The following is a 12,891-nucleotide window of genomic DNA, read 5'->3' on the forward strand; positions in this document are numbered from 1 at the left end:
AGATTGTGTTATTTATGGAAAACAAACCAAAACAAAAAAGTCAAATTAACTCTTTAAAACATTCATGTTGATATCGCTACACTGGCTTTCCCCAGAGGCATCATCTTTGAAGAGCCAATAATTTACTAGGAACAAATATACTAGAAACAAACTATAAACCTACTATAACAATATCCGACTTACTAAGGTATATCGATTCATAATTAATCAGGGTCAAGTCAAAGTCATCTCGGAGTTAAGTCAGGGTCAAATAAGGTCAAGTCAAGGTCACGTCAGGTTTGTGTTAGGGTCACATAATATTAAGTCAGGGTAAGATAAAGTCAAGTCAAGGTCACGTTAGATTTGTGTTATGGTCACATAATATTAAGTCAGGTTCAGATAAGGCCAAGTCAAGATTATGTCAGGTGAGGAAAGGTTAGGTCACTATTTCAAATATCTCAAATCAGATAGCTGACGACGAATGAAACAGAACACACATAAAAATCACCAAACAATGTGAAAACAGTATCTAGAAAACAGGTCTGGTGTTATGAAATGAGATTTGTAATCGTATTTTAGCTATACTAAGTTTCTGATACTGTGAATGGAGATATTTTAGATATGGTAATATTTTTTGGCTTATTTTGGCGTTTGATATGAAAGCCCAAAAACATTAAAACACCGAAATTTAACTACATGAGTGTCATTAACTAAATGGTCAGACTAATTACTAATATGATCATATACGCTCGGGTAAGTTTTCCCCTCACGTTACGTAAACATACAGTCATGGCATGCTCCGTCAACCGGAAAACTTTCTTCCTTTTGTTAAAACAAAATATATGTATGTAATTATTTATCACTTCTATTGAAGTCAACATACCGAAGGATTGTGCTGATCAATGCATAAAGACAAAAGGACCGTTGCGTTATTAAACACAAAAACATCTTCAAAATTATAGTATTTCGTTCAGATTAAAGCTATGGATCAAAACTTTAAATTGCATATGGAAACACCAAATTTATACCACCTAATTTCGATACACAAGCAATAAAATATCACAATTTTTGGTAGTAAGCCGTATTTGAATAACGCCAATATCAAATTTTGTTTCTTATGTTTCAGTTTAGTATGTTAAGTTAAAAGTTTTACTAACAATTATTATAATTTATCTTTAATAAGGGGATGTTGGAAATGTATATTGATTGCAGGTTGCGGACATAAGGCAGAAACTGTTGCCTTTCCCTCTATGAATTATGTTACATGTATATCTTTTTGCAAAGATGATAGATAAATACGGAAAATATGCAAATTGAGGGAATCATTTTACCTTATAACAAAAATTAAAACATTTACAAAGTTCAGATCGGTTTGTGTGGTATTTTATTTTAACACTTTTGGCACAAGAGATGCTGCGTTAGGTTAGAGTTGCGCTAATTTGATTATCTGTATATCTTTATCATAGCAATGGTGATCATTGCGCAGATTCGCAATTGATGTAATCTGTTTAAGATTGGTATTGGACTGAACTATAATTGTCCCAACATGAGTGTGTTTAAAGTAGCTCCGCGTATATCGCAGATTTTCTCTAAAAAAAATTGTGTTCAAGCCGCATTTTGCTATTTTCTTAAATTGACTATAGGGAACAACCAACTAAATGAAAAAATGATGTTCGAAATGACCCCTGTGTATACGAGATTGAGCCAAGAATAGAATAATAACCTGGCCGCTGATTGGCTGGCTAATAACAAATTTCAAATGTAAAATTGTTTTCTGACAGGTAATTATTCCTAGATAACCAGTACATAAATTTGGAAATTCAGATTGAGATTCAGGTTAAAAATATCAATTTTGATAAACATTAGAATTTCAGGACTTTTAGTGCAAAATGCGCCTGATTTCAATAGAGCTACCCTGGTTGGAGTTTGAGCTGAAGGACCCATTTTTTTTCTATCTAGTGTTATATGAGAACCTAGACTTTAGTTATAGAACACAATTGTTAACTGATATTCATTTGTTTTAATATTACATTACAAAACTTTCACGAACTTTAACACTGTGGTGAATGGAAAATTATTTAGTTCTCTTTAGTAATATTTAGTTTAACAAAGAGAGTTCCGACATATAAACATGTTTAACTTTATATTTTTTTATTCCAATGTCACAGCTACGATAGGCACAGCTTGTCAGTCAAAGAAACCTATTTTCCCCATGTACTTCTTTTTATGTAAATATGAATTTACAACTTAATGCAGTATTCTGAACATTTTGATGATAAATGTTGGTATTCATTGGTCTACTGACCTACTCTTAAATTTGTTGTTAACAAGACGCTACGTCATTACAACATATTTTCTAGATTTTTCCATTGAAAACAAATATTATTCCATAACATATGTATTTATACAGTGAACTATAGATCTTTCTAGTTTTATCATTTCTGTTTGTCCATCTGGCTTTCTTTCATAATTTTATAGGCCTTCTAAGACTGTGGAAATACATTTATGACATAATTGATATATTCGGACGTTGCTCTACCTCATTAATTTTATTTCTTAGAAGGCGGGTTGAAACTGAATAAAATTTTTATTATCCATTTTATTCATCACCAAAAGAGAAGAAGAAATTTTCTAGCAATGATGAATTTCAATGCAAACACATGAAGGCTGTATTATATCAAGTCAATTCGTCTCCCTATAGAATAAACCAAGTTTATCGGGAAAATATTTTCATTTCTTTCTTCTTTGTTTATTTGATTGTCTGTCTGATTGCCGATTTAGTCTAGCAATCACTGCGATCATATTAACCAGCTTTAATTGGTTTAAAACGAAAACATGAACTCATCAATGACCTATTCAATAATGATGCGCTTACGCGTTCATTGTATCGTATACGCCGTTCAAAAAATCAATGCATAAGCGATACAATATTTTTGTCATACAAACATCATGTTTTATTTTATTCATAATAAGAGCCTGCAGAATTTCGAATATTTTGTCGCAATAAAAGATTTTCCAAACTTTTGGAAATTATTTTCGCCTTAACAATAATTATTTCATAATTTTTTTTCTTCAATTATATAGTTATCAAATGCAAATGTATTTGGAGAAAATTTTATAATATGCTAATATGAATAGTGTACCGGGTAGTGTATATCTAGATAATTTTATAATCAAACATGTGTTTACATCAAACATTTGCTTACCTGGAAGCCTCCGTTTTCTATACTTGGCCACAGCCTTGCCCGTACCACATCAGTCCTGACCTTCAATTATACGAAGGACATCACTAATACATTTATGTTAACCTATTTTTCTCCAATATATATGTTATAAGATCCAGGAAAGAAGTGTTTGCAATAAACCTTCCGGAATTATAAATACGTTAGAATCACATTGGTAACACATTCTCTCAAAGTCGCAATTGGAACCTTTTTAATAAAAAAACTAGACAAGTCCATTATTTAAAGAAGTAAAAGAGTTAAAAACGTTTTGTAATTTTAATGTATACTATCATCCATTATCCAGGGATTACTATCACTGTCGTTGCATCCATCCTAGACTGGCCATCAGACCCAAAATTGTCAATAAGACTTTAACAGCAGTTCTTTACTGGATTTGAAAAAAAAGTTCGAAACCTATAATCAGACATATAGAAGAGACAAAAATAACGAAGCCAAATTTAAGTTTTTTCAATGTTCTAGAGACTGGTGGCCATTGGTCTATATCCACCCTTGAGTGATTCATAGCAAACCTGAAGGCAGCTCAGGAGAAAAAGAAACTGATCACTTACAGGCGTGTAAAGATTTCCTTTGAAGTGTACAGAATCGGTGACGTCTGACCACAGTGTACCGTTATCTAATTATTTTGATGTACATCCAAGAACCAAACTATGATATATTACAATGATGATATAACGACGGTAATGGTAGCTCCTGAAATATCGAAGACGATTTTTATTGTGAGGGGGTAACGTTTTTAAAAAGACTTTATTAGATTTAATAGAAATAAGCAAACACTATCACATTTACCGTTTGCATATTTTGCTACATGTTACATGTTACATTCAACTTTTTATTCATGCTATTATCTACTTTACAACAATGTCACGTGTCGTCTGCAAGCTAGGTTCCCCGAAGTCTAGTATCATCGCGACCCAATCTTCCACAATTCCTGCCATTGGCGATATATAGAACAACAACAGTGCGACTCGGTGCAAGGTTAGCTGGGCATTGCATAGTTTTAAAAGTGCACATAGTACCTTATAAGCATAACGTGTAAATACATCAAAGTTATGGTTTCTTAAGCATGATGCAAATTTCATTTGCGTAACATTTGCAAATCAAGCGAATACTTTACATAACATTTGCATTGTAAGTAGTACATCAGTTGTGTTAGCGTAGTAGATAATGCAGCCGGTTTCTATAAACATGAAGAAGCCATGTTGTATTATTTTATTATTTTTTACGCTATTACCATCATTGCAAAGTTTGAGCTCCTTATTTCATTTCAATATAATTAATTTTCTCGTTGTTTCTGGCTTTCTGATCGGCCTATTCATTTTTTTCATTCCACGATTAAAAAAATCCGAGAATGGCTGGGAAACCCGACGTTTTCGTGACGTCACAATAGAAACAATGACGTTTAAGTTGCGTATTGATTTGGAAAAAAAATAACCCCTTGGGAAAAAAATGAAATTTTTATTCACGATTAGAAATCAATCATTGTCCAAATGATAAATATTTTTATGCACTGTCGGCGGTGGTGCATCTTTAAATGGATATTGTTTTTTTGGCACAGCAGTAAATTTCGGCGAAGATTTCAGAAACAGATATATTTTATAATGAAGTTAAGATATCGTGGTTATAGAGAGAGGCCGTCACTAAGTTGGGAAAAACTTGTGTCCAAACCCTAATGTCAACGGTTTATGACAATATAAATATGTTTAAAATATAGTAAAAATATGTATATTATAACAGAAATGATAATGAGATATTCTCATAGACAGAATATAGAAAAGTGTAAAGTTCCATTAACATTGCGTATTTAATACTTGGTTAGGCTTGGTGGTCATTAGTTCGTTGAATGTAACAGTACATTTTACATAAGGCTTGGTGTCAGAAGGAAAATTAGAATACACTGTAGGTTGTAAGTCTGTAAAATGGTCATAAAAATCTGGGTGTTGTCAAAGAATATGTCAGATTATCAAGACAATTCTCACTTATTTAAGGATACGAATCCCACATAGTACTTGGTACCATCGTTAATTATCAGACTAGATTGTGTAGGCTGTAGGCATTATGCTGATTTACTACTTTATATGACTGTATGATAAGTAATTAGAAGTCGGTGGTTTTAGTTTCGAGAAATCGGGGCCTGATCAATCAGTATATTATAACTAAATGGTCTAGTTGTTTTTTTATTTATATATTTCTTATTTCGTATTTTTTTATTTTAGTACATTACATTAACCTACATGTAGATTACTAGTACATTGTATATCGGCTAACAACGTCGCAAAATAATGTATTGTAGTCTCCACTGGATGTTCACCGCACGCACATTTTGGAGTTGAGGTTCTTCGAAATGTAGGTTTTTGTAGTTATGCGATAAAAAGTATTTAAAATTTGAGTTCATTTCATATGAGGTTTTATGAAACTCGTTCCAAAGACTTGTTCATTTCATTTGAGGTTTTATGAAACTCGTTCAAAGACTTGTTCATTTCATATGAGGTTTTATGAGACTCGTCCCAAAGACTTGTTTGATGGAATCTCTTATGTTATTAACCTTCATTAAACTTCCTATATAACATATGCGGTGTAATGACATATCAAAGTGGATAACGTCCTCACGATCTCGGTTTATCAAGTGGGCGGTTCTCTTTCATGGTCTATTTTCAAGACATAAGTTACAAAACCTTACACCGAAGGAATATACCTGCAATTTCATGGAGGTTTTTATGTCTAGATCGTGAAAGTAATGACCAGTTGTAAATAAATCTTGCATCCAAATTCTCAGACATGAATATAAAAGAAATATCTTATTAAAATATCATTCAAATCCTGACGATTTTATGACGTCAGTGCCAACCTGAACGTCGTGACCGACAATTTCGACGTCGACGCGAACATATAAAATGTTGGTACCATTCACCGATACGCGCCTTTCACCTTTTCTGGGATTTCCCCGTCACAACCTTGCTAATCTTGAATTAATTAATTTAGAAATATCAAGTTATTAATTGACTAATACCTTGAAGTGGTTCTTTCCTTCACGATCATGATCTCGATCAGCACGACTTTTGGATTAGGTACCATTTCGAGCTTGGTGACAGCATAACACGTCGTCATCGTGATCTGCCAATTCACAGTTATAAAAGAACATCTAATGTAAATGAAGTCTCGCCTAATTAGTCTAATTAATACGCGTGGTAGGCGGTTATTACCTGAGTGTATAATTAGACATTGATGTCTGTCAAGGTTACGAGAGGGAGAAACTATGCTTGTAACTTCTTCAGTATTGTATTACACCAGATAAACATCATGTGAATGGCTGGTGCGGCTTATAGACCGCATGACTGTTGTTTCTTCAAAAGAGACATTTGCGGTTATAACCATTGTTTAACACAAGTCTATCTGATAAAGTATCTTGCGGTTATAACCATTGTTTAAACACTGGGGTTGATTTAGTGCACATAGCATGTTGGGTCGAAATAACCCGCCGTATACATCAAACGGGCCGAGACATTTCGTACCTGCACACAATAGATGTAAACAAACATGTAGACGAACACGTTGTGTTAGTGTTATTTCGGACTGAAGAAGGCCCTATAGTGGCTGAATATATATTCCATAGAAATGATTTTGATTTTACTTTGAATTTATTTTGGCCTTTTATTTCGGATTATTAATATACTAGCTTTATACCGTTTTTCCTCATTATGAGACATTTGCAACAGTCCCAATTTGTGTAAATATACGAGAGGGAGAAACCTTGCTTACATTTATAACTTCTTCGTTATATTATGTGAATGTCTGGTGCAGCTTATAGATCGCATGACTGTTGTTTCCCCGAAAGTAACAATTGAAAAAAAAAAAAAAAAAAAAAACTTTTCGTAAATATTCGAGAGGGAGAAACTATTATTATACCATTATTGTACATCACTAGATTAACATCATATGAAGGTCTGTTGTGGCTTAAAGACGATCCGTCCCGATAACAAGCTCCTGTATTTCGACGTGGACATTTGAAAGTATCAGAAGGAGAAACTATGCCTTAACGTTTTCATTGTTGTTTGACACAATGTTAACGGCATGTGAATGTCTGTAGTGGCATGCAGACGGCCTCTTCGATCACATGTTTGTCTCTCTGAAGTGCATATTTGAAAGACTGTCGGTTTGCGTAATTATCGACCAATTAAGGCCTTTCTCAAATGCAAACTGCTGCCTCTCTAAAGCGGACATTTAAATGAGTCATCAATTTCGTAAATATCGCATAAGGAAAAAAGTCATGTGTGAATTATGGTACATCCTGAAGTCTCTATGTCGCATACCGATGCATCAGAGTTACTTTCTCAACATATTAACACAAGTCCTCCGCCTCTGCGGTGCAAGTTCGAATCCTATATAGGACAGTTGTCATGAGATGAATATTGCTAATGGGTTTTCTCTGGGTACTCCGCGTTGTATCAACCAATCAACATGACAAATCCTTAAATGAACCTGGCAGCTAATAGGATCTTTAACAAAACAAAATAATAAAACTTCCATTCGTTTCGCTCTGTCAGTAATGACGGAGTGAAACGAAGGGAAGTAACTCTGATCAGAATGTTGTGTCAATGAAACACAGACATGTAGCAATCATATTGAAGCCTCAAGGTTCAATACAGTGACATCCACCCTTAATTTATCCTCTATTTCATAGTAGGTTAGGCGTACTCCTACATTCACAGTGCTATAAAATAGCAGACATCCTAATTTAAACTCGTCATGTCTTAGAAATTTTGAATAAACGTGGAAGAAACAAAAATGATAATAACAACCTTATTACCAATGCATTGCAACACATCCTTGACGCCCGAAGTTCATTGATATAGCGCCGTTCGACCTTCAAACGCCTTACAACTCTCTCTCTAAGTACAAAAGGGAATCACGTGTCCTAATTTAACATAGGCCTAGTATAAGCCCAATCTTCTCCTGATGCTATAAGACAGCGGTCATCCTTTACTCTCATTAAGATCATTAAGGAAGCACACATCTTAATGCAAAACAATCATGCCAGTAAAAGGTTACAAAGACTTTGAATTATTCACATCACAAAATAGGTAACAACAAGCTAGTAACCTTCAGATTTCAATAAGGTGAATACCTTAAACCCCTGCAAAACTCAAAGTTCACTAAGACATCACACATCCTTGACTCTCTCACAAAGTTCAATAATAAAGTAATGTATCGTACGTCCTAATTTACGATTTTCTATCAATGAATGGCAACGTAGGCCTTGAAGTATCCCCGTTACGAAACGGTAACGAAAGCCTACTAATAACCCTCTAGGTTAAATAACGCAGCACACATCCTTGAGTCTTAAAGTTCAGAAAGGTAACTCACATCCTAAATTAAATCATTAGCGTCTAGGAAAGGTGACATACAGAAGTTTGACGAGACCCGTTAAAGATGGTTCAAAAACTTAATGAACCTCAAGATTCAATATGACAGTACACATTCTTGACTTTCAAATTGAAATTAGTATCCAAATATAAGTTTCCGTGTCAAGAAAAGATAACACAGACCTTGAAGTATCCCTCACAAAATGTTAACGAAAATCTATTAACCAACGTTCAAAATATTATCACATATTCTTGACTCTCAAAGTCCAATGAAATTTCATGCGTCTTTGAAACACTTTTCAACTCTAAAAATTCTTTTTTTTTAATATTGCTTCAACGTCCTTTTTTAACAGTCAGGGTGTAATTTTAGGACATACCGAGTGTATTGGATGGATGAAAGCTGGGATATCCAAAGAACAATCAACCAACTTTTGGTAGTGGGTAACTGCCCAACATGGAATTCGAACTCTCGATCCAGAGTGTAAGTCTTGTGGTACGTTAATTAAAGAAATTACATCATGGACGAATAATAATTTTATCTATTAAAACACAAGAACTTTTCATTTAGTGATAAAATTTACTTACCTTACACTTTTACCGTCATTGAAAAGTTTGAGCTTCTTATTTTACTACAGAATTAGTGGTTTTTTAAAACAATAAATTGAATCCCGAAATAAAATCAATGACACTATATCCTATATGGAATGAGGGGCTAAATTGAGCAGACAATACAAACAAAATTATTTATTGTATATGGTGTTTTTGTGTGTGTATGTGTGTGTTTTTAGTAGACACATACATGCGCGATTAAACATCAATTATTGTCCAAATCATAAATATTACTAATGCTCTGTCGGCGTTGGAGCATCTTTAATGTTACAGAACAAGCAAAAGTATAGACTACATACTCAGACACTACGTACATAATATATAATCAAGTAAATAAACATACATTATAAGTAGACCTATATATCCGGCCCATATTTATGAGATATCGTAACACAATATGATACTAGAAACAATCGCCCTTTTATCTCGCCACAGTAAATAACAGTTGTATACAATTAGTAACACACTACATCACAGGAGACCCACTGACACAGCGAAACGTGGACAGCCAAAACTGACTACCATTGTATACTGTATACAGTGTATAAATATTAGCATTTGTGTTATTATTTATGCTAATGAGGTGATAACACGGTCATATGTTACCGATATAGTACATCACTCTAGGGGTTACTATCACTGTCGTTATAACGGTAGTGAGAGTAACCCTTGGAGTATCGAGGATGGATATGGAGTTTCTAGAAGGAAAAAAAGTTATATATGGATACATGTGTTCATCGTTAATAGATATTCATACTTCTATATTTACATTTTCACTGCAGCCCTACTATGTTACCTTACCAAGCGTAGTTGGCATTCATCAGTCTATATCTGTCATCCGCTTATTGTGACGTTATCATCATTGCGCGCTTTATGGAATTCGTCTCTGTCCAGTTGGCATTGATATTGGCTATGAATGCCAACTGAAATACATCCAACGCTTTTAAAAAATACACAATCTTAAATTCACGTCATCCATTCATTCATTCGTTCGTTCGCTTGTTCGTTAAATTCCCCACGATTGCAGGTTTGATCGTCAATCAGTTTTACGGGCATTACTTTGCCATTTAGTACTGTTGTCGAAAACCGTTGTTCGTCTGTCAAAAATCTAATATTCCTTTTTTCTCTGCTTGCAATTGAGGTCTACTTTGGCAGTATAATTGCCATCTTTATAGGCACAATTTGACAATGACGGAAGTAATTGTCAATATTAGCAAATATACCTTAGCTTACGTAATATAATCAGTATACAAGACATTCCTAATATATTTCAAAAAGTGTTTTTAATATTTCCTCAAAGCCAACGCGTATAAAATGGTTAGCGAAAAGTATTTAAAACAGGTCGTGTATACAATTATTGCCTCATTAAAAGGTTAACACACCATTTTATCAACCTCATCAACGGTTTATTCATGAGTAACAATATTTCAGTGTCGGTACATCTTCACATCATTACGTAAATCTATCAATCCGGAGGGAATATTTATCGTTCGTTTTCTTTATTATGCATGTTCGTTAAAGTCACGTGATCGACTGGGAATACATATGTACAGTGACCAATTGTTTAAGATGGTCCACAATCCCCCACCTCTGGGTCGTGAGTTCAGATCATAAGTGGTGCAGTATACATGCTGATCGGTGATTTTTTTACGATTACTCCGGCTTTCCTCCACAGTGTAGACCTGATACGTCCTTACATGACCATGATTGTCACAAGGACATAAAACGTATCAAATCAAACGGGATGGAGTAACCGTTATAACGAATGTACATATACGTCACATATGAGCATATCGTGACAAAGACTCGACGCGTGCAGCGTGCGCGCCTACGTATACTCACGTGTCTGTCACGTGTGTAATATAATAAATGAAACCGCACCTCTAACATTGTGGTTTAGACAAGATAGAATATTTAGGATGTGTTCTAGAAATGAAGTAAAAAGTAACGATAAATAAACACACGATAACATTAATAATGTCTAGACATTTTAATTAATGACCGAGGTTAATGGTCCTGCATATCTAGTGCAGTTATTTTGATAAATGAACAGAAATTAATGACAAAATATGACACGTCCTTGCTTTTGGCACTAAAATATCTTTTTGGTTTTTATTGACGAAAGCCATATACACAACGTTATCGCGTCTAAAAAGAAATCGATTTTTTATATTCTTATATGAAGAAAAATGTGCACATGCGTACAATGGGGTATACATAAACGTTTGTGCGCGTGCTACTTACAGTAACCTTATGATATATAAGTGTATTATTCTAGCTATTTTCACAGGGAAAAAATATAAGTGTTCTTCCAAAAGTAACATTAAATACGTGCTTGTTACGTGCAATCAGAAGAAAAGCATGCAATATTTATCTAGTTTGTTTCTTCAGATAACTTTGTACAAATGCATGTGAGAGCACGTGTGCGCGGCAATATGGCATTACCACGTGCAGATTGTATCTTAATGTTATTTAAATCAACATAGAGTCCATACATATAAGTAACTGTTACTTACATATTTAGCATCCTCGGGGTCATATTCTTCTCCAGTTAAGTTGTGACGGGAATCGTATAGAGGAAATTCCTCCGATATTTCCATCAACGACGTAAAAATCCCAAACCGTAACGCCAACACACTCCACAAATAGACATTAAGGTAATTCATTGTGAAAATCTTAATAGTTTTAAAATAGTTTTCATTAAATAAAATTGTATATGAAGTACAACAAATTCTATACGATATTCAGAGCGACACTTTCTATAAGATATGACTATCCAGTTCAGAGAGCGGTATGATTATTTACTGAAGTGGAGAAGAGATAGTTAGAATTGTCCGGTGAAATATGTGTCAGTATACACATAAGACACTATCCCTAAACAATAGCGCGACTTTCTACACTCATTTATATAGCTGCCGACGGGTGTTCGTTTCGTTTGATTTTTATCATTAATATGATCTACCCAATGGCATCAGTCATGAGTCAAGTACCGGAAGTAGAATTTGGCGCATGCTCTTACACCTATATTTTACCTAGAGGCAACATTCTTTAATTATCATCGGTAGACAATGTTTATTACACCTGTGTGAAATGTATACTTACTTTACCTGTGTACAGGTAATAATTGTACTTTATGACACGCCCCTTGCTGAGGTCATTCAAGCCCCGTGCTCGCGACGTGAGACAATGCCATGGACTGACAGTTGATTCAGAACGTGAACACATCGCCTTATTTTCCAGTCATCTTTCTGCATTATAAAAGTTTTTGAAGACCTCAGAGTCTCCTAAGGTAGCATAGCAAAAACATAATTAATGATAGAAAACATGTAAATAAGGAAACGTTGTCATATTTCCATTCATCTTTGCTACATATTTGCATAATTTGAGTTTTTATGACATGATCTTTTGCTTCAGCACAAACACGTACATTATTTTTTTCATAAATCATCTCACACTTTTCCCCTTTTCTTTCTTTTTGAATTAATATATGCCGAGTCCAATCAAAGGGTGAAAGCGTCAAATCAATATCTTTGTGATTAACCTTTATTTTTGATTTCACGATAAATCCAATTTATCATTATCCTCGATACTCCAGGTGTTGCTTTTACTGTCGTTGTATTCACGGCAGTGAAAGTAACCCCTGGAATATCGAGGATGATTTATCCTCTACTCTGTTTAAAATGATAATAACAGACAAG

At 34.2% G+C, this 12,891-nt stretch overlaps 1 protein-coding gene across 1 annotated transcript in view; it reads right to left on the bottom strand.

Annotated features, from left to right (window-relative positions):
• LOC138308464 (zinc metalloproteinase dpy-31-like) overlaps positions 1-12,116 on the bottom strand; it is a 48,700-nt gene extending 36,584 nt beyond the window's left edge. Inside the window, exons 1-2 of the mRNA XM_069249446.1 lie at positions 11,710-12,116; positions 3,186-3,245 (exon numbers count right to left, since the gene is read on the bottom strand). Of these exons, the coding sequence (XP_069105547.1) occupies positions 3,186-3,245; positions 11,710-11,859 (210 nt within the window). The 5' untranslated portion in view covers positions 11,860-12,116. The remainder of the gene's footprint in view (positions 1-3,185; positions 3,246-11,709) is intronic.
• Between the last annotated feature and the right edge of the window lie 775 nt (positions 12,117-12,891).

The sequence above is a fragment of the Argopecten irradians genome, chromosome 15 (genome assembly GCF_041381155.1).
Source record: "Argopecten irradians isolate NY chromosome 15, Ai_NY, whole genome shotgun sequence".
NCBI lineage: Eukaryota > Metazoa > Mollusca > Bivalvia > Pectinida > Pectinidae > Argopecten > Argopecten irradians.